This window comes from Pteropus medius, unplaced genomic scaffold, assembly GCF_902729225.1.
Source record: "Pteropus medius unplaced genomic scaffold, Ma_sr-lr_union100, whole genome shotgun sequence".
NCBI classification, from domain to species: domain Eukaryota; kingdom Metazoa; phylum Chordata; class Mammalia; order Chiroptera; family Pteropodidae; genus Pteropus; species Pteropus medius.
In genome coordinates, this window is record NW_024349227.1 from 2,217,140 (window position 1) to 2,234,999 (window position 17,860).

Consider the following 17,860-nt stretch of genomic DNA (forward strand, 5'->3'; position numbering starts at 1 on the left):
TGGTGGCTCTGGGCAGGCCCACCAGGCAGAAACCTGTCATGCACCAGCTCCCCTACTTCCTGCTCCTGGGGGCTGGGAGGCAGGCCTAGCCAGAGGGCTTCTTTAGCACTCTTCAAGATTTAGTGAAAGCAATGCTTGGACTATGGGAGACAGTTTGAGGTCTTGTTGGAGAGAATCCCCACCACCACACATGTGTTCTTGGGCAGGAAGTGGGGCTCAGGCAGTCTCCCTGACATTGTGGCTATTTAGAGCCAAAAGACTTGGAAACAGGAGGAGCTAAGCCTTCTAGCAGGTTCTCTCCTGCCCAGAAAGCTGTTCTGACCTCAAATAGCATTGACTGAGAGGGCACGTGTGTCTGTCATTGCCTCCATGTAAGGGGTCTTGGTCTTTCTCTGCTTTGGGTCCCTGGGGCTTGCTGTGGATGTTGAGGCTTTTGCCTAGGGCCCAGCTCTCCTGGGGACGGTTTGGGCGGTCCCCTTGCCCTGGCTTCCATGGCGGAGCAGGACAAACAGCTGCCTGCTCAGCTCCCCACCAGCTTCTGGGAGCACCCTCTAAAAGCCAGCCTGGTGGCCCAGCAGTGCTGTGTTTATAACCTGCTGAACTGAGCTTAGACACTGTCCCCTTGGGAAGGAGGTTTGGCCACACTCTTGTCCTTCCCGCACAGGCTTCCAGACTCTGCCAAAGCTTCAAGTTTTCTCTTTCAACTTGGCTCATGGTCTTCTAGGATAGCAGATAAATATATTCCTGCATTTCCCATATTTTCTTGGGCTCCTTTCACTGAATGTTGAATGCCTAGAAAGTCTTCCCACCTGGAGTTTAATAGTTTCGATCGGGGAGCAGTGGAAGAGGATGCCGTGAGGGAAAAGGCACTGAGTCAGCTGCTCTTCTCTTAAAGGCGGGCTCGCGGCCCCACACCATCGCCAATGGCCACGAGTTGTTTGAGGTCTCAGAGGAGAGAGATGAGGAAGTTGCTGCATTTTGCCACATGCTGGATATGTAAGAGTTAAAGGACGGGGGTCGTAGAGGGTTGTGGGGCTGGGGAGGAGGGGTCACCTCCCTTTTTCTAGGAAGGAAGAAGAGCCACATTTAATCAATTTCAGTTCAGAGCTATGGGATGCTTCCTACAACAGTTGTTTGTGGACTTTATGAAATCTTAGAAGTTTCATATTTTTTACAAAATTCATAAAACCTCCACCTAACAGTCAAATTACCTCATCACTTCGGGCTCAGTTGCCCTTAGGAGCAGGTGCACCCCAGATGGAGATAAAAGTGTTATCTGGAGTTAAAAAAGAAAGGAAGTGGATTCAGAAGAATTTTCCGTTGTACTTAGCGTGGAAAGCTTTGTCATTTTAGAGCTATCCTTACTGGTTCATTGCTTGGGAAACATTTTGCAACTGTAGCAAATGTATCAAGAACATGATTTCCCAGAGCTGCTTCCCCAGAGGGCCCTGCTGAGTGGGGACAGAGGGGCCCTCGGGCCCCAGGGAGGGAGGTCCCAGCAGGCCTGTTCTCCACTGCTCTCTTCTGAAGGTAGAGTGGGGATCCTTCTTCTCTCCCTGCACAGCCTTCGATCTGGCTCTGATATCCAAGACTACTTCCTCACCGGATATGTCTGGAGTGCTGTCACCCCAAGCCCAGAGCATCTTGGGGATGAGGTCAACCTGAAGGTGACAGTATTGTGTGACAGCCTGCAGGAACCACTCACTTTTACCTGCAACTGTAAGTTAGTGGGGGAGGCGGGGTGAGTCTACTTGGAGGTGGGGTGGGATTCTTTGGCCTCAGTTCCCACCTCACCTTGCGGCCCAGATGAGGGGCAGTAAGGAAGCTCCTTTGGGAGACTGACTCTAGGTCCAGCTTCTTAGGTCCATGGTCACTTCCTCTGCCCTCCATTGCTCTATCTGTTTGGTGACAAGGCTGGGGCATGCTTAGCCAGGAATGGGGGATCAGGATCGATGCCGAGCCCTGCCTTCCTCAGTGTCTCCACATTGCTTCTCTGCCACACCCCTTACAGGCTCCTCCACTGTGGACTTGCTCATCTACCAGACCCTGTGCTACACCCGAGATGAGCTGAGGGATGTGGATGTGAGTGACTTTGTGCTGAAGCCCTGTGGGCTGGAGGAGTTCCTGCAGAAGTGAGTGAACTGGTGGGGATAGGCAGGGTAGGAATTGGCAATGCCTTCTGGGTAGTAGGATTGTCAGGGGCTTCCTAGGGGAGGCGCTGGGCTCCAGGCCTGGGGCTGGCAGCTCCCCCGTAATCCGACAGGCAGGACTCCTGCTTTCTGGGCACACTCTCAGCCACGTCGCACTTTCCCCGGGAGCTCCATCTTCCAGCAGGGTTGGCCGGCTTCCTGAGCCAAAATTGTGGAAAGAGCCTGGAGCTGGATGGAATTAGGCAGACTAGGTCATATCTGCTTGCAGACTTCTGCATGTGGGGAGATGTGTGTGGGGTGGCAGGGGGACTGTGTGGGGTTTTCCTCCTGCCCTAGATTATGTGTGGTACCCTTATGGCGCGGGGCAGAAGGAGGACTGGGCTGAAGTGCCCAGTGGAACCTAGGGGAACTGTTCCAGTTGCTCTCTCTTCCCCCTTCCCCTGCCATTAAGCCTTTCCCTGCTGGCATATGCAATTGGTTATCTTCCTCACCAGAGGCTTGCTGCAAGCGCCTCTACATCCAGTGCCCTCTGCAGCAAGCGGCCTCCCTGGACAGTCTGGTGTGGACCGCTGTCTGGGGGCCCTGGAGTGCTGGCTGGAGGGGAGATTACAATGCTCAGGTGGTACAGCTGGGTGGCAGGCTGTGGAATCAGCCAGAGGGCAGCGGGTAAGAAAAGAGAGCTGCTCCCCTCCCCAGTCTTCTGGTTTCCTGCTGCCCTGGGAAAGCAAGCCTGGGAAAGGAGAGGCCCGTGTCGTAGTTCTTAGAAGAGCCTGTAAGTGTTACCACTTGCCTGTTGTCTTATATCAGGTGTGGATGCAGGATGATTGATCTATGGCTAGAGCGGTTCTCAGCTGGTTTCCTTAACCTGAAGGATGCTGAGGGCCTCTGTGCCCTCAGCTGGGAAAAGAAAGGTGTGGGGCCCCATGCAGCACGACTCCAGGGAGAGCCGTTCAGGAGTTTCTGTGTGTCCTTGCTTTCTCCTGCAGGAATGAGAGCGGTTCTAGAGCAGGGTCTCCTGGCAGAGAGCTTCCCAGGCATCCTGCCACTGTCGTAAGAGAACAAAGGGCAAAGTAGGTCATACCATATGGCTGGTTTGGGTTCTGGCTTGTCACTTACTAGTTGTGAAACTGTGACCTTCAGTTTCTTCTATAAGATATAGTGAGGATTAAATGAACAATCAGTAAATATTAGCAGGGAAGGACCAGTTCAAAGAGAGGAATTCGTGGGGATTGGATTGGATGGATACTGTCATTTCCCTCGACAGTCCCCTAGTCCTTGAGCGCCCAAGTCCAGAGATGGTAGATGAGCTGTCAGGTTCTGACTTCCTGCCAAGACCCAGGAGGAATGCTCAGGGTGAGATGGAACAGGTTCGACGGTCCTGGGGTCATGCCTCCCCAACTCTAACCTGAATGCACACACAGGAAACCCTTCCACAGAGGTCGACAAGTCCCCAGGGGTCCCGTGTCCATGACTCTTGTCCAGGAGCCCCCTTCCCCTGCCCAGGTTCTTCTCTTCCCTCCCATCACCAGAAAAGTCCAAACTCCTGGGCACAAGACAGCTGCCTCGGGTGGGATGGAAAGGACTCTCTGGGGGTTTCAGAAGGCTGATAACTCTCAAGAAAGCCCTGTGGTTTCCCACCCTGTCTAGCGGGAGGGGCTGATGCAAGGGGGAATGGCAGGTCCAGGATGCAGGCTGCTCTCAGATAAGAACCCCGAGACGGTCCTGGGGGAGGGTTGGGTTTCCTGCCTCCTCCCCCACTCCCACCACACTCTTCCTTCCTTCCAGGGCGCTCCCACCAGACCAGCCCCACAGCCCAGCCTCTTTAGTCCCAGGTTTTGGCTGCAGCTCAGACTTAGCAGGTTGAGGCCTAGATCAAAGGCTTGGCGCCTCGGGATGTGGAGAAACCCCCTTAAGTCCTAGCTGGACCCTGACTGGCCTTGGGCCCGGGGAACCTCTGTCGGCTCTGCACACACCCCTTCCCTTTTCTCCTTTTCTCTCTTCTCCATTGCTGGCCTAGACTCCCAGCTCTGCTGAGGAAGGAAGTCTCTTTCCGGCTTCTGTTTCTCAGCTGCTGGGACCCAACCCAGGCCCGCAGTGTTGGCCCGCAGGTAGGACTCACTCTGCCCCTCTTCTGGGTTTCCTTTTTGACTGAGCTGTGATTTGGGAGGGAGGAAAAAGCTGGGTCATAGAAGGACTCCCTAGGCCCTCCTTCTCTGGGACTTTTGGGGCCGGGGTAGTGTCTCACGTGTTGTTGCTTGTGCAGCGGGAATGGCATGCAGGCAGATGTCTGTCAAGAAGTCCATAGATATTTATATAGTTATTTACAATCAGGCAGGACCCACCGGGGGAGGGGAGAAGGAACCTTTGATGGGCTTCGGGATAACAGATCTGGAATCTTGCTGGGTTTTTTGCTTGGTTGATCTTGGCACGCCAGCTGGTAACAAACAGTGGTGGGTGGGAGACTTAGGACCTCGCTGAGCTCCATGCTCAAGCTTGAACACAGGCCGACTTCCAACATGTCCCAGGTACCAAGGTCAAGGGAGTGGGGTTTAAACACTGTCCCCTGAGTTGTCCCTCTGTTCCCCACCCCACCAGAAGTTCCACCCTGGAGTAAACCGGCGATAACAACATAGGTAATAAATAACTGGGAAAGTCAATGTACAGACCAAGGGTTCAGTATTTTAGGTGGCTTTCAGTTAGACAGAACTTTGTTCCTTCCCTGAGCTCTACCATGACATTTTCCAGGAGCCAAGGTCGGGGACACAACACAGGTACCATCCCCGGTACCTCCCCTTCTTCCTGTTTCTCTCTCCCCAAGGCTCAGGTCTACATCTCCCTTCCCACTGAGTCCCCAGGATGCTAATGATCTTGTCCTCCTGTCCCACCAGCAAGCATGCCCTGGGCAGCCATGAGTACATTCAATACTGCCGCAAGTTTGACATTGACATTCGGCTACAGCTGATGGAGCAAAAAGCCGTACGCAGTGACCTGGCCCGGACGGTTCGTGTCAGGGAGATGGGGTGGCAGAGGGTGAAATGGAACATGTTCAGTGGGAGTGGGGCAGGGGCGCTGGGCCGAGATGAAGACACCACCCCTCCCTGAATAGGGCACTTCTTACACAGGTGAACGATGACCAGAGCCCCTCCACTTTGAACTACCTCGTCCATCTGCAAGAGAGGCCAGTCAAACAGACCATCAGCAGGTGAGAGTAGGTACCATCTTGGATGTGGGCCGAGCAGGAAGTCTGAGGGGACCCCAGCAGATAATCTTGCTTACCTTTCTGCCAGGTCCAGGGCTTTTTGCAGGTCTTGGGGGTGGGGCCCAAGAGTCTCAAGGGGAAGATGCCCGCTCCAGGTGTGTTACATCGCTTCCCTATGGTGCTTTGCCATCATTTTCCAGGTGAGAGGTGGCAAAATAGAATGGACTCACTGTCCTTAAGTCTTCAACAGTCTTCATGGGACATATGGAAAGATTGGGAATGCCTTTAAACCAGAGCTGTGGAGAGGGAGGGAGAAAATGGGTCTCCCAGCGTACAGGGTCTGTCCTGACCTCTCTTATGACTTTTCCCTGCCCCCAACTCCCCAGGCAGGCCCTGAGTCTTCTGTTCGACACTTACCACAATGAGGTGGATGCCTTCCTGCTGGCCGATGTGAGTACAGATCCTGGGGCAGGCCCAGCTGCCCAAAGCTCCTTCCCTCCTCTCCCCCAGTCCTCCTGGGATCAGCCTTCCCTAGAAGGGATCTGGAGTGGACACTGAAGATGTGTCAGGATGTTCATTTCCCTGAGTCTTGGGCAGACCTAGACCGTTGGCTGTTGGGCAGCTGGCAAGTGTGTGGAGAGGGGTTCCGCTCTTCTGTAGAAGCAGGTCAGGAACCATGCCCGATCCCTGTCTCTGGAGTAGGGCGTCTGCAAAGCTAAGGGGCATGGGTTTGTCATCCCCGCTGGTGTACTTGAATGTGCTCTGGGTGTGTCTTGTGAGCAATGAACGCCCAGAAACCTCTGATCTGAGAGGTTCTGCAGTTCTGGTGTCACGAGTGGAAGACCATCAGGAGGTGGAGGGTCCCAGAGGCAGGAAAGGGCCAGGACTCTCTTCACTTGGAGTTTGAAACCTCAAAACCATAACAATAAACATTTGCCCCAAATGTCTTGAAGCTAAAGAAAATCAGATCGGGATCTTCAAAAACAATTCCTGTCTCACTGATCCAGTCAGTAGTGCTCATGGACTCTCTTCCCTTTTGGGGAGTTCAGCATTATATCTAGTTCAACCCTTGTCCCATTGCCTGAATCCCTTCTCTAGCAGCCTCTGCCTGACCACTTCCTGTGATGAGGGGTGAGTTCTCTGAACACCTTTTCTGTGCTAGTCTAGCCCTGTGTTAGTGGCTGCTCTGGACAGAGCAGCATGAGAATTGTCTTAGCTTTCAGGGTGCTTGTGTTCCCAGTAGAAAAATGGAACAGTAACATAAAGCTATCAGTAGATGGAACAGGGTATAATGAGTTAATCAAGGTCTCTTGGAGAGGGATAGATGGGGGGACTAGCCAGGGAAGGCTTTGGGACAGAGGCTGGATTTTAGCTGGTCCATGGTTTGAATGTATACAGGTAATTAGGGCAGGTCTGGTGAGGGAATTCCAAATGAGAAAACTGCAGAAGCCTAAGTGCAGAGGTGACCAAGTGGGTGTGGCATGTCCATTGTACTGAGTGAGGCAAGATCTGTCTGGAAATTCTAGATGGTAGTGTGAGAAATAAGGCTGCGTGGGCAAGTAGGGCCTCAGTGTGGTCTCTTCGGCCTCTTTGCTATCCCAGTGGATTGATTTTATTAAAACTGCATGTCTCTACGGGAAACCTTGCGTGCATTTGAATAGTTTAAGTAGACTGCAGCTGGGAGTAAGAGGCAGCTCAGGGAGATGGCTGAGAGAACTGGGGAACGTGGGGGTGCCTCATTTAATTCAGTAGGAGCGATTATTTGCTGCTGATGGATGTTTGAAAAGAAAGCATGGATTCCACTGGTTGCTCCTGGGGGTCATGAGCCCACACTCCTCCCAGCCTGTTCCTTCAATGTGGGGCACTGGAGGCTGAGAGAACTAGCCTGCCAGCCTCCCTGTGCCCCTCTCACAGGGGGACTTCCCACTGAAGGCTGACAGGGTGGTCCAGTCTGTTAAGGCCATCTGCAACGCCCTGGCCGCCGTGGAAACCCCCGAGATCACCAGTGCTCTCAACCAGCTGCCCCCCTGCCCCTCTCGCGTGCAGCCTAAAATTCAGAAGGTAATGGGGGCCCAGAGCGCTAGCGTGGGGGAGGGGGAGGAGAGGATGTGACAGGTGACTGGGTAATCAGCTATTCAGCTACCAAAAGGCTCTCCTCTCCACCTCCATCTTTTGTGTTTGAACAGTTTAACCACAAGAGAAATGGATGCTGAGTGTGTCCCCTCTTCCTGACAACGAGGGTGGGCTAGGGTCTGACCCCTGGGACTGATTGCCGGGAGCCCAGACTCGCAAACGCTTTACTCACAGTCACTGAGGTATTGCCTGGCAGTCTGCAAACCCACCAGGATGGAAAACCAAAATCTCCCCGAGCCAGGGGCTCCGTGACTCCACAGTGGCGGCTGTGTGCTGTGTAGACAGGGCCGACACGACAGGCGCTTGGCCTGTAGTGGAGTGGCCTGAGGGTTGGAGTGTCCCATCTGGGTGGACACGATGATTTTACCCTTGGCCTGGCTCACTCTGTCCATCACGCGGATCTGGTACAAACCATTACTCCGTCCTCCCTGGGGAATCTCTGTTCCTCAAACTTCAGTCGAGTCTGGTCCAGATGAGCGCAGCCGTGAAAAACCTTTCTTCCAGCTGCGACAGGAAAGGCTGTGGCCCTGAAGCTCCCCTCCCTCTTATTTTTCCCCCATAGGACCCTACCGTCTTGGCTGTGAGGGAAAACCGAGGTAAGGGAACTGCTCTCCGTCTTTATCCAGTAGGGGCAGCTGCAAACTGTGGACTCTGTCCAGATTCATTTTTCTCGCTGGCCCCCTTGATTGATGGGTCCAGGTCTGCCTGTGTGTGTGTGTTTTCCTATATGAGGCATGGACACAGCTGGAAAGCACATTTCTTTCCACAAAATGTTTTCCCATTATTTTTACTAGTTATTCCTGTGGTGTCCCTGGGAGATGGCGATGAGGTGGTGTAAATGTGAGGGTGGGGGTGGTGAGGCAGTTAGCCCTGGGTTCCAGATGGGAAAACTCTCCCTTGGGAAGGTTGTGATTATTCTCCCGGCTGCTCACAATCCCTGCATTTCCAAGTTGGGGGTAGGCCTGGGGAGAGGGTGATAAAGAATTTTTCGCTAGGATTTTCCCTGAGTCTTTTAAGCAGAACTTTGGCCTACAAAGCCCATATCTCTGGGGTTTTTGGTCAGTGATTACCAGTCTTTTGGGTTTCATGGACCAATAAAGTGTCCCCAAAAGTATTATTTTGGGGATTAACATAGAAATTGTCAGCTCATATTTTGCCACGAAAACTTAACTGATTCACACTATTTCCTAAAAGAAAGTACATTTAACATTAAAGTTGCGATACGTAAAAATAAGGACATTTAAAATTTAATATGTCATTTTATGAGAAGCTCATGACATGCTCCTGTTTTTTTCACATTCTACCACAGATGGGTGAACTTTGTCACAGCTATTAGAAAACCGGCTGGCATTTGGGGACAATTTCCTAGAGTATCCCATCCTAGCCAGCGCCATGGCAACAAGATGGGGCTCGTTTAGGCCTCATGACTTTTCCTTCTGACCCCTCCCTTTCACAGAGAAGGTCGTGGAAGCCTTGACAGCTGCCATCTTGGACCTGGTGGAGCTGTATTGCAGCACATTCAATGCAGACTTCCAGACAGCAGTGCATGGGAGCCATAAGCATGATCTGGTACAGGAGGCCTGCCATTTCTCCAGGTGCCTGGCCTTCACCGTCTATGCCACCCACCGCATCCCCATCACCTGGGCTACCAGGTGAGCCCAGCGCTGATGGCCTCTAGGAAGGAGCAGAGTTTGACTTTCAGATGGCAGTTTTGGATCTGTGGCATCATGGTGCATGGTGGCTGAGGGGGAGAGCTGAGTGCTTGAGGGGGACATGGGCTGGGACATACCAGAGGAGTCCCCTAAGGAGATGGAGAAGAGGCAGCAGTGGGCAGATCCTGCCATTCCCTCTCAGAGCTGGCTGCATCGGCATCCCTGCCCCCTCCCATCCAAGGCCAGCTGATGAAGACAGGTGACAGATGGCCAGGCTTCCCAGATCCAGTGCATGCCCCTCGGCCAATAACTGTAGTCCCCTGGAGTCGCACAATGGGAGGGGGTGGGGTGGTGGGAGATGACCCTTTGTCTGGAGCTCCCTAGGCCTGCAGTGGTGGGTGGGTGTGGAGAGGCCGGTTCATTTGGTAATCCTCAGCTCCCCAGCATCCAAAGCCTGGGGGAATAGGCCTTTGGCTCTCCCTCCTCCTCAGGGGGCCCCTCCCCCTCCCTTTCCCTTCTCTCTTTGTTCCTCACTTAATGTATTCCTCTGGGCGATTGGCAGTGAACAAAGGAGGCAGCTTGGGAAACCAGGGCCTTCTCTGACCTCTTCTGTCAGGCACCTGTCACGAACCACAGGGACCCCCATGTGCTGGCATTCATGTCGGCATATGTCGTTTTCATCCCACCCCCCCGCCCTTCTCACCTGCGCATGCGCACACAAGTGCACACCGACCCCTGAAGGGCTGGAGCTGACTGTGAGGAGAAGGCCGTTTGGCTGGTTTTCCACGAAGAAGGAAGAAAAACCATGTCTCAACATGGAGCCTGAACGGGGCAGAGGGATCCAGGTGTGCTGCTCCCGGAGCACACCTCTGCAAATCCATTTTGGCTGCCCTATGATCCCATGTTGTGGTCCTCAGAGACCTAGAGGAGTTTTACCAGGGGAAATGGAGTTTGGCGTTTGTTGGGTGACTGGGGTTTGGGAGCTGAGTGTCCCGACCTGCTCCCTTTCTCTTGTAGCTATGAAGACTTCTACCTCTCCTGCTCCCTCAGTCATGGCGGCAAGGAGCTGTGCAGCCCCCTGCAGACCCGAAGGGCTCACTTCTCCAAGTACCTCTTCCACCTCATCATCTGGGACCAGTGGTAAGCCCTTCTCCCCGGCTCCTGAACACCCAGACTCAAGAGGAGGAGCCCACCAGGCTCTGTCGCCAAACTCCAACCAGACGTGTAGTTCAACTTCTTGAGTCTCCACTTCCCTAACTCTTAAATAGGAATAAATGTAATTTCTCCTCCTCAGGCTGTTATGGGACTCCAGGGCCAAGTATTCACAAAGGCTCTTTGTAGAGCACAAAGGACCACATCCACGTTAGTCGTTAGTTTTAATGATAATTCGCTGTCTTGATCTTGTCTCCCTTAAAAGGTTTCACCGGCTTTTCTTCCCCAAGTTTTCACAGAATAGCGAGAGGGCCTTATAGATGGAGAAGGGAAGGTTGTCTAGAGAAAAGAGCACAGAGAGCAGGCTGCATTCTGCTTTGTTTCTAGTCCTAGGTTCTCTTTGGCCTCTCTGTGCTTCGGTTTTTCAAACTGTAAAGTGGAGACGTTGGTTTAACTCAGAGACAGTTGTGGCACTGATATGAGAGAAGTTATAAATACGAAACCATAAACACAAGATAATAATAATCACCATTTATCAACACTCATTTGCTGCCAGGAAGGCAGGCGTCAGCCAAGCAAAGCAGGAAGGAAACGGAGGCGAGCGCCCGCGGACGGTCGCAGGTGTTTCTGTGCTGTGCTCTGTCCTCACTCCGGATCATCCGAAAGCCCTGGTTTGCTGCCCCAGGTTCACTTCCCCAGACTGACGATATCTGAGCGGAGCTACTACTTCAGTATTTGGAGTTCAGATTAGAGAGACTAAGAAGGGTCCTTGGGGAGGCCGAGGATGCCGAAAGAGGTAGATGGAGAGTCTGTGGAAATGCTGGGCGGGGGGTCACTTTACTGATGGAGAACTGGGGAGGCAGGCCCTTCCTCCTGTCTTCACACTTATGTAATTCTGAGGGCAATAAAGGTGTGAATAAAGTCCTTTAATGAAGTGTTAGGGCAGGAGAGACTCCTTGGAGGCCAAGGTCGGCTGCATTAAGTGGCTCCTGAGTTCACCATCCCCTTGGCATTCGCGGGCCTCAGTTACTTCTGCTGCCAAGGAAAGGGTGCTATTTAGTGCTCTGGCCCAGGCAGACCCCACAAAATTGGCCTCAGACCCTTTTCCTTTATAGTATCAGAGGTGTAGAAGCAGCCTGCCTGCTGGCCCCCTAAGCCTGCCTCTTCTGTGGATCTCATTCCTCTGCCTGTCTGAGATCTCTGCCTTGAGTCTCAAAGGGCTGGTCCCCTGCCTAGAGCCTTGTAGAGGGTGTCATCTCAGCACTGCCCATCCAGGTGCTCCACAGGAGACCTCTTTGCACCTTCATTGTGAAGACCAAGGCGTCTGAGAGAAGGCACTACAGTGTAAAGTTCAGAGCACAGGCTTTGGGTGTAGTCCTCCTCCCATCCTTCATGTACGTGCAACTGTGCGCAGGTCATTCAACCCAAAACGGACATGGTAGTAGGGCCTGCTCCATAGGGTTGTTTGAGAGCAGTTGGGATATTGCAAGTAAAGTTTTTGGCACAACACCTAACACATGATAAATGCTTTCTTCTTTGTCTTATTCTTAGCTGGGGGAGCCCTTTCAGTTCTGGTTTCTCTGTTCCAAGCAACTGACATAGTGATTTGTCATACATGGGGACATTTGTGCATGAAAATGTTATCTGTGTAGCCCACTTCCAGTACAGTAGCCACGGTGTAACATAGCAAAAAGCACATAGGCAGTGTACACACAAAGAACACATCACACAAAGTGAAGCTGTGTTCTCTTTTTCACTGATGAGGAAACCAAAACGCAGAGGGGTGAGTTGTTGCCCAAGGTCGTAAGTGGCAGAACCAGGACTGGAATCATTGCATCCCAGGAACCCTTCCTGGAGGAGGCAACCCTTTTATGTGATGTGATTTTGACGAATGGGCGGCAGAGAGAAGGGAAGGGGTTTCTTAGGCAAGGAGATGGTTCAGGGTTGCAGCTAACCTACTCGTTATGTTGTCTGACTCGGGGTGAAGGTTCATGGGAAGTTTGATTCGAGGGGATATGGTTTTAGTTAGAAACTTTCCTCATTCCACTTTTACTCCAGACAAGAGGCTAGAAAAAAAACGAGATCAGGCTCAGCTCCCTCTGTTCTTTGCCGTGGGGTCAGCTGATTCTCTCCTGCTGCAGCAGTACAGGGATCAGCTAACACTCAAAATAGGCCCAGCAGCCTCGCTCTGCCACCCAAGCCAACCCCCAGCTTGGCATGTCCACCGGCTGATGGAGGGGCCCTAATTATAGCTGTGGGCCCCCCAGGGTAGAAGCTGCCGGACAGAGCAGGGCTCTGCCAGTCTCTGGCTGGAGGGAGGGAGGGCCTCACTTGGGTGGAGATTCCCCTGGAGGAATGAGGGGCAGCATGGAGGCTGCTTTATCGTGAAATTGCTAACAGTGGGGGTGGCTGCTTTGCCTCTGTGCCCTCTGGCATAGAAGCTGGGCCCAGGCTGCCCAGAAGGGTGTGACAGTGTGGACTTTGGCCCAGGGACAGCTTCCCCAAAGGTAATGTGGGCCTTCCCTCTCTTTTTTACAGCTCTACCTCACCCCACCCTAGCTCTTTATCCTGAACTCTGAGTGGGTGGCCGGGTGTGATTCTGGCAGGGGAGCCTGGGAGGGAACATCTGGGCTTGGGTAGTGGCGAGGGCTGTGTGTCCCAGTTCTTCTGGCCCTGCCAATGGCTTTCTCACCACTACCCCTCCACCCCTGAACTTCGAGAGGCCTCTCTTTATCCCTTGGGCTTTGAAAATATTTGAGATGAGAACAAACTATCTCGTGCCCCCAGAGGTTAGGAGAAAAGGGGACAGGGTGAGGACAGACAGGTGGAGGACTGTGGGGGAGGGTGAACTGAGGGCAGAGAACATGCTGCTGCTTCCTGGTGGTTCTCAGTAGCAGGAAGTGGGGGAGGGATGGGATTATTAACTGGAAAAGGATTGTCAAAAGAAGCAACTCCTTGGTGGCCCTCTGCAGAAATCCTGAAACAAGGGAAGGAGTATGGCTTATAGTGTGGGACATGTAGTCACCTGAACTCTGAGATGGCTCTGTTCTGTCTGGTCACCATCGGTAGCCCCCAAATCAGGGATGTTTGCCTCACTCCACTGAGAGTCTGCAAAGACACCATAATGTGCTTCTAGGATCATCCAGTGGAGGTTTACCTATAGTTTGGGACTGTCCTGGTTCTGTAGGAAGGCTTCCCCAGGGAACACGTCCATATCCTCAGAGGGAAGCCAAGTTCTCAGCCTCAACTTGACTTCCTGGGCCTCCTGTCTCTTGAAGCCCCCAGGGGTGGCACCTCCTGATGTGGTTTCCTGTTCTCCCTAGGATCTGCTTCCCGGTGCAGGTGAACCGGCTGCCTCGGGAGACACTGCTGTGTGCCACTCTCTATGCTCTGCCCATCCCCCCTCCTGGGAGCGCCTCGGAGGCCAACAAGCAGCGGCGGGCGCCTGAAGCCCTGGGCTGGGTCACTACTCCGCTCTTCAACTTCAGGCAGTATGTGAGCCCAGGGCAGCAGCTCCTTGGCCTTGGAAGGGAAGGAGGGGGACAGAGAAAGGGTTGGCCATGAGGAGCTCACCGGCAGAGTCCAGAGAGTCCCAGCCTGGTGGAGGGGACTAAGGCACAGGACTAGTGACCAGGACAATCGACGTAACCAAGAGCTACTGGGAAGCACTGGTGGCACAGGACTGTTGGGGAGAGGAACGGAAATGCACTGCTGGGGTAACATATCTTCTGGTCTTGTCATCGGAAGGACCTTAAAGGTGATCCAGTCCAGCTCTCTACCTCAGGAAGGCATCCCTGCCACAAGGTCATCCCGACCAGGGTGTGGTTAGCTCAGAAAGGCTTCCTGGAAGTTCGAGGGAGTGGAGGGCTTTTCTAGGGCTTGGAAGAAGAAAAAGGCTACGGGCGAGGGGGAGAATGAGAGAGAGAGGATATGCTTGATGGCTTCAAGGAGAAAAGGCAGATTTGTGCACGGGGGAGCAGGAGGAAAACCATGTCCTCAGCCACTGGGTTTGTTGGCTCACCCCACCTTCTATCTTCCTTAGCATCCTGACCCGTGGCCGAAAGCTTCTGGGCTTATGGCCAGCAACACAGGAAAACTCCAGTGCCCGCTGGAGTTCACCTAATTTCCACCAGCCGGACAGTGTCATCCTACAGGTGAGAGCCCAGCCTCAGTCCCTGCCTCCCACCTGCTCATCAGGACCACACCGGAGTCAGCTCCAAGTTTTTCCCAGAAGTTGGGCTGGGATAGAGGAGAAACTGCTGGAACTTTGGGTCTGAGATAACGATGTGACTGAAGCAACTGGGTGAATGTGGTTAGACTTGGAGTGAGAGGGTGAGTTCTGTGGAATCTATGCCCCCTCTTCTGGAGGTTAACTTTGATTTCAAGGAAACCGAAAGCAGGGTCTGAGACTCTCCCCACTCATGGCTCAACTCCATTCGAGTCCCTTGTATCGAACCCTCATATTACTAAGTCTGATAAAATCTGAGCTATTCACTGCTGGAAACCCTCCCCGTGGCCGGTCACTCAGTGCTCTAGCAGGTGGATGCACTTGTGGGGAGAAGGGGAGGAGCTGGTCAGGGCCAAGGTCTGGTTACCGGTTTCTGCCTCCCGCTCCTGTGGTCAGCAGATGCTTTGGTATGGAACATGGAATATCAAAGTAGATATAGAATGAGATAGAATGAAAGCTCTAAGAGGCAGGTGTCTTTGTCATTTTATTTACTTCTATATGCCCATATTATTGGGCACATATTGGGGTTTAGTAAACATTTGTTGAATGAGGGAGTGCAGAACTCCTTTTGAGAACTGGCTCACTCAGCTCCAATATCCTTTTTAGGAAGATGAACATCTGGAAGCATAGAGCAGGGGACCCAGAATCGCAGGCTGTAGCATCGGCAGGGTCCTCACCAACTCCTGCTATCTGGCAGCAGTGCCCTCTAGGACCACATTGAAGGCTCACCAACCCTAGCTTGGAGGCTTCTAGTGGCTCAGCCTGGTGACACTTCTGTTCAGAGTTCTGGCCTGGGGCCAGCCCCCTCACCTAGATGCATTTCAGACCAACCTCTTCTGTACTTGCCCATTTTTATTTCTCTTCATTTCCTTCTCTTATTTTGCTGGAAGTTACTGCCGGAAAGGACTTTAGAGGGCACCACGTTTAACAGGATTATTTTATAGACAACCTGAGAGTGAAGAAGGGAGGGAGGGAGGGCGGGAGACAGACAGGAACCCTGGCGTGAGAGAAGCTGGAGACCATAGTAGGTGGCAACTCCCCCTCACCTGCCTGTTCTCCCTCCTTGCTTCTCTGACGCCATCCCCCAGATTGACTTCCCCACCTCAGCCTTCGACATCAAGTTCACCAGCCCCCTTGGAGACAAGTTCAGCCCCTGCTATGAGTTTGGCAGCCTCCGGGAAGAAGACCAACGTTTGCTTAAAAACATCATGCAGAAGGAGTCCCTGTACTGGTGAGGCCCATGCCATCCCCCATGTGTGGCTCAGGTGCCACTAAGTCTACCACATCCTGTGTGACCTCTCTCACCCCCCATCTTTAGGTCCTTGTCCTCCTGCTTTGGGAGTAGAGGTGGGATGGGGTAGGCATTGCCACCTGGGCAAGAAATTGTGGAGAGAAGGCTCTGCCCCCAGGCCTTTTCTCATGAGCTGACAGTGGGCAAAGTGTAGCCATCAGGGTCAGGAAGTTACATCTGGGATGTGGTTCCATAGGGTAGCGGTTAGCATGTCTGCTTTACACACAGAAGGCCTTGGTTCACACCCCACTGGAGCCGCGGTCCATAGTCTATGGCCATGCCACCCTGCACAAGCCTGATGTCTGATCCCGGAAGCTAAGCAGGGTCAGGCCTGGTTAGCACTTGGATGGAAGACTACCTAGGAAGTCTAGGTGCTGTAGGCATAAATATTGAAATAATTAAAAAAAAAGAAAAGGAAGTTACATCTGGGAATGCCCGTCCCCACGCTCGGAACTTGGCCCGGACTCAGCTTGTCAAGGGGACCAGAGCTTTGCCCACACCCCAGATAAGCTGTCCATTGGGGCAGCTGGTTGCTGACTACACCACCCTACCCCTACCTCCTACGCCTTCCACACCCACACAGAGCCTTTGCGTTTCTCTGGCCCTGTCACTTTACAAAAAGGATCAGGTGTCAAGGCAAGATGGCAGTTCTTAGGGGCGAGGGAATCGGAGCTGATCTCATCCTCTGGGCTGCTGCTCTTACCAGGATTGGAGAAGCGGGTGAGGAACCAGGAGCTGGAGGAGCTGGTGGCCTCTGGGATACTCTGCTGCCTGCTCTCTCTCTGTACCTTTCTGGCTCCTGTAGGACCCTGTGCATGTGGGCAGGGAGAACCAAGAGAGACAGGTCTCATCTCTCTCAAGTCCCACCCAGCACAGCCAGAATAGCTGAGTGACTGCAGGCCTCCCCTGCCCCCACTCCTCTGCTGATCCTTGGCTTCATTAGCCCCTCAGCTTCCTTCTCCCATTAGACACCTGATCTCAGACAAGGCCTAATTATCTATAGGTCCTGTAAAACCTCCATCTGGCCCCAGGAAGCCCCAGGAGGCCTCTCGGCTGCCCAGACCCTGCCATGTGGGAACTACTGCCCTCTGGTGGCTCTCCTTGGAATTAGCGCCCTTAGGGCATCCTCAGGAAGGGGAGCAAATTTGGTGCTCTTGGCCCTGCCTCAGTCTGAGATGTCCCAGAGTCAGCATCGAAATGAGATTTGGGCCCTGGTTCCCTTAACACATTGCAATCACCTAGGCATCTTTAAAAAAATACCGATGTTGTTTCCCCAGACATTCTGACTTAATTGGTATGGGGTGTGGCCTGGGCATGAGGATTTTACAAAGCTCCCCAGGTAATGTGCAGCAAAGTTGGGGAACCACTGAGTTGTAGAACATAGCATTCTCTTGGGGAGTAAGTACCCTACCCTCTGACTGACTGTTCTCTCTCACTTTCCCCTACCACCTAGGCTCACGGATGCTGACAAGAAGCGCCTGTGGGAGAAGCGATATTATTGCCACTCAGAGGTGAGCTCGCTCCCCCTGGTGCTTGCCAGCGCCCCCAGCTGGGAGTGGGCTTGCCTGCCCGACATCTATGCTCTCCTGAAGCAGTGGACCCCCATGAACCACCAGGATGCCCTGGGGCTCCTGCATGCCACGTGAGTTGTAACACCCACCTTTCCTGACTAAGCGTGTTTCCAGAAGCCAGGGCTTGGTGCTGCCCATCAGTGTGACCTGAGCCAGCCCTGGGGAAAGTGGCAAAGTAGGCCTGGAAATTCAGGCTTTTCCGCTTCTATTTTTTCTGCTTTTTCTTTGTCTCGCTTTCCCCCCAATGTTTCTCAAACATACAACAAAATTGAAAATTTTACAGTGAACGTCCATCTACTCACCACCTGGATTCTTACTATTAACATTTGCTCTATTTGCTTTATATTGTGTGTACATCCATCTCTTCACCCATCAGTCCATCTTATGTTTTTATGCATTTTGATGTAAATCGTAGACACCTTAACTCTCTCCGAAATACATTGGCATGAATATCATTGACTAGAGCTCAATGTTTGTTTGTTTT

General features: G+C 52.8%; 1 protein-coding gene across 5 annotated transcripts in view; it reads left to right on the forward strand.

The window, feature by feature from the left end:
• The window catches only part of PIK3C2B (phosphatidylinositol-4-phosphate 3-kinase catalytic subunit type 2 beta), a 61,758-nt gene that overhangs the window by 23,450 nt on the left and 20,448 nt on the right, over nt 1-17,860 (forward strand). For 4 of the 5 annotated variants that reach the window (XM_039881808.1, XM_039881809.1, XM_039881810.1 and 1 more), the window contains exons 3-16: nt 896-996; nt 1,565-1,719; nt 2,012-2,132; nt 5,039-5,150; nt 5,273-5,352; nt 5,736-5,799; nt 7,264-7,410; nt 8,045-8,078; nt 8,939-9,134; nt 10,152-10,274; nt 13,610-13,777; nt 14,329-14,440; nt 15,603-15,745; nt 17,259-17,447. In XM_039881808.1, coding sequence (XP_039737742.1) covers nt 896-996; nt 1,565-1,719; nt 2,012-2,132; nt 5,039-5,150; nt 5,273-5,352; nt 5,736-5,799; nt 7,264-7,410; nt 8,045-8,078; nt 8,939-9,134; nt 10,152-10,274; nt 13,610-13,777; nt 14,329-14,440; nt 15,603-15,745; nt 17,259-17,447 — 1,745 coding nt within the window. The remainder of the gene's footprint in view (nt 1-895; nt 997-1,564; nt 1,720-2,011; nt 2,133-5,038; nt 5,151-5,272; nt 5,353-5,735; nt 5,800-7,263; nt 7,411-8,044; nt 8,079-8,938; nt 9,135-10,151; nt 10,275-13,609; nt 13,778-14,328; nt 14,441-15,602; nt 15,746-17,258; nt 17,448-17,860) is intronic. The other variant, XM_039881812.1, reaches the window with a different exon arrangement.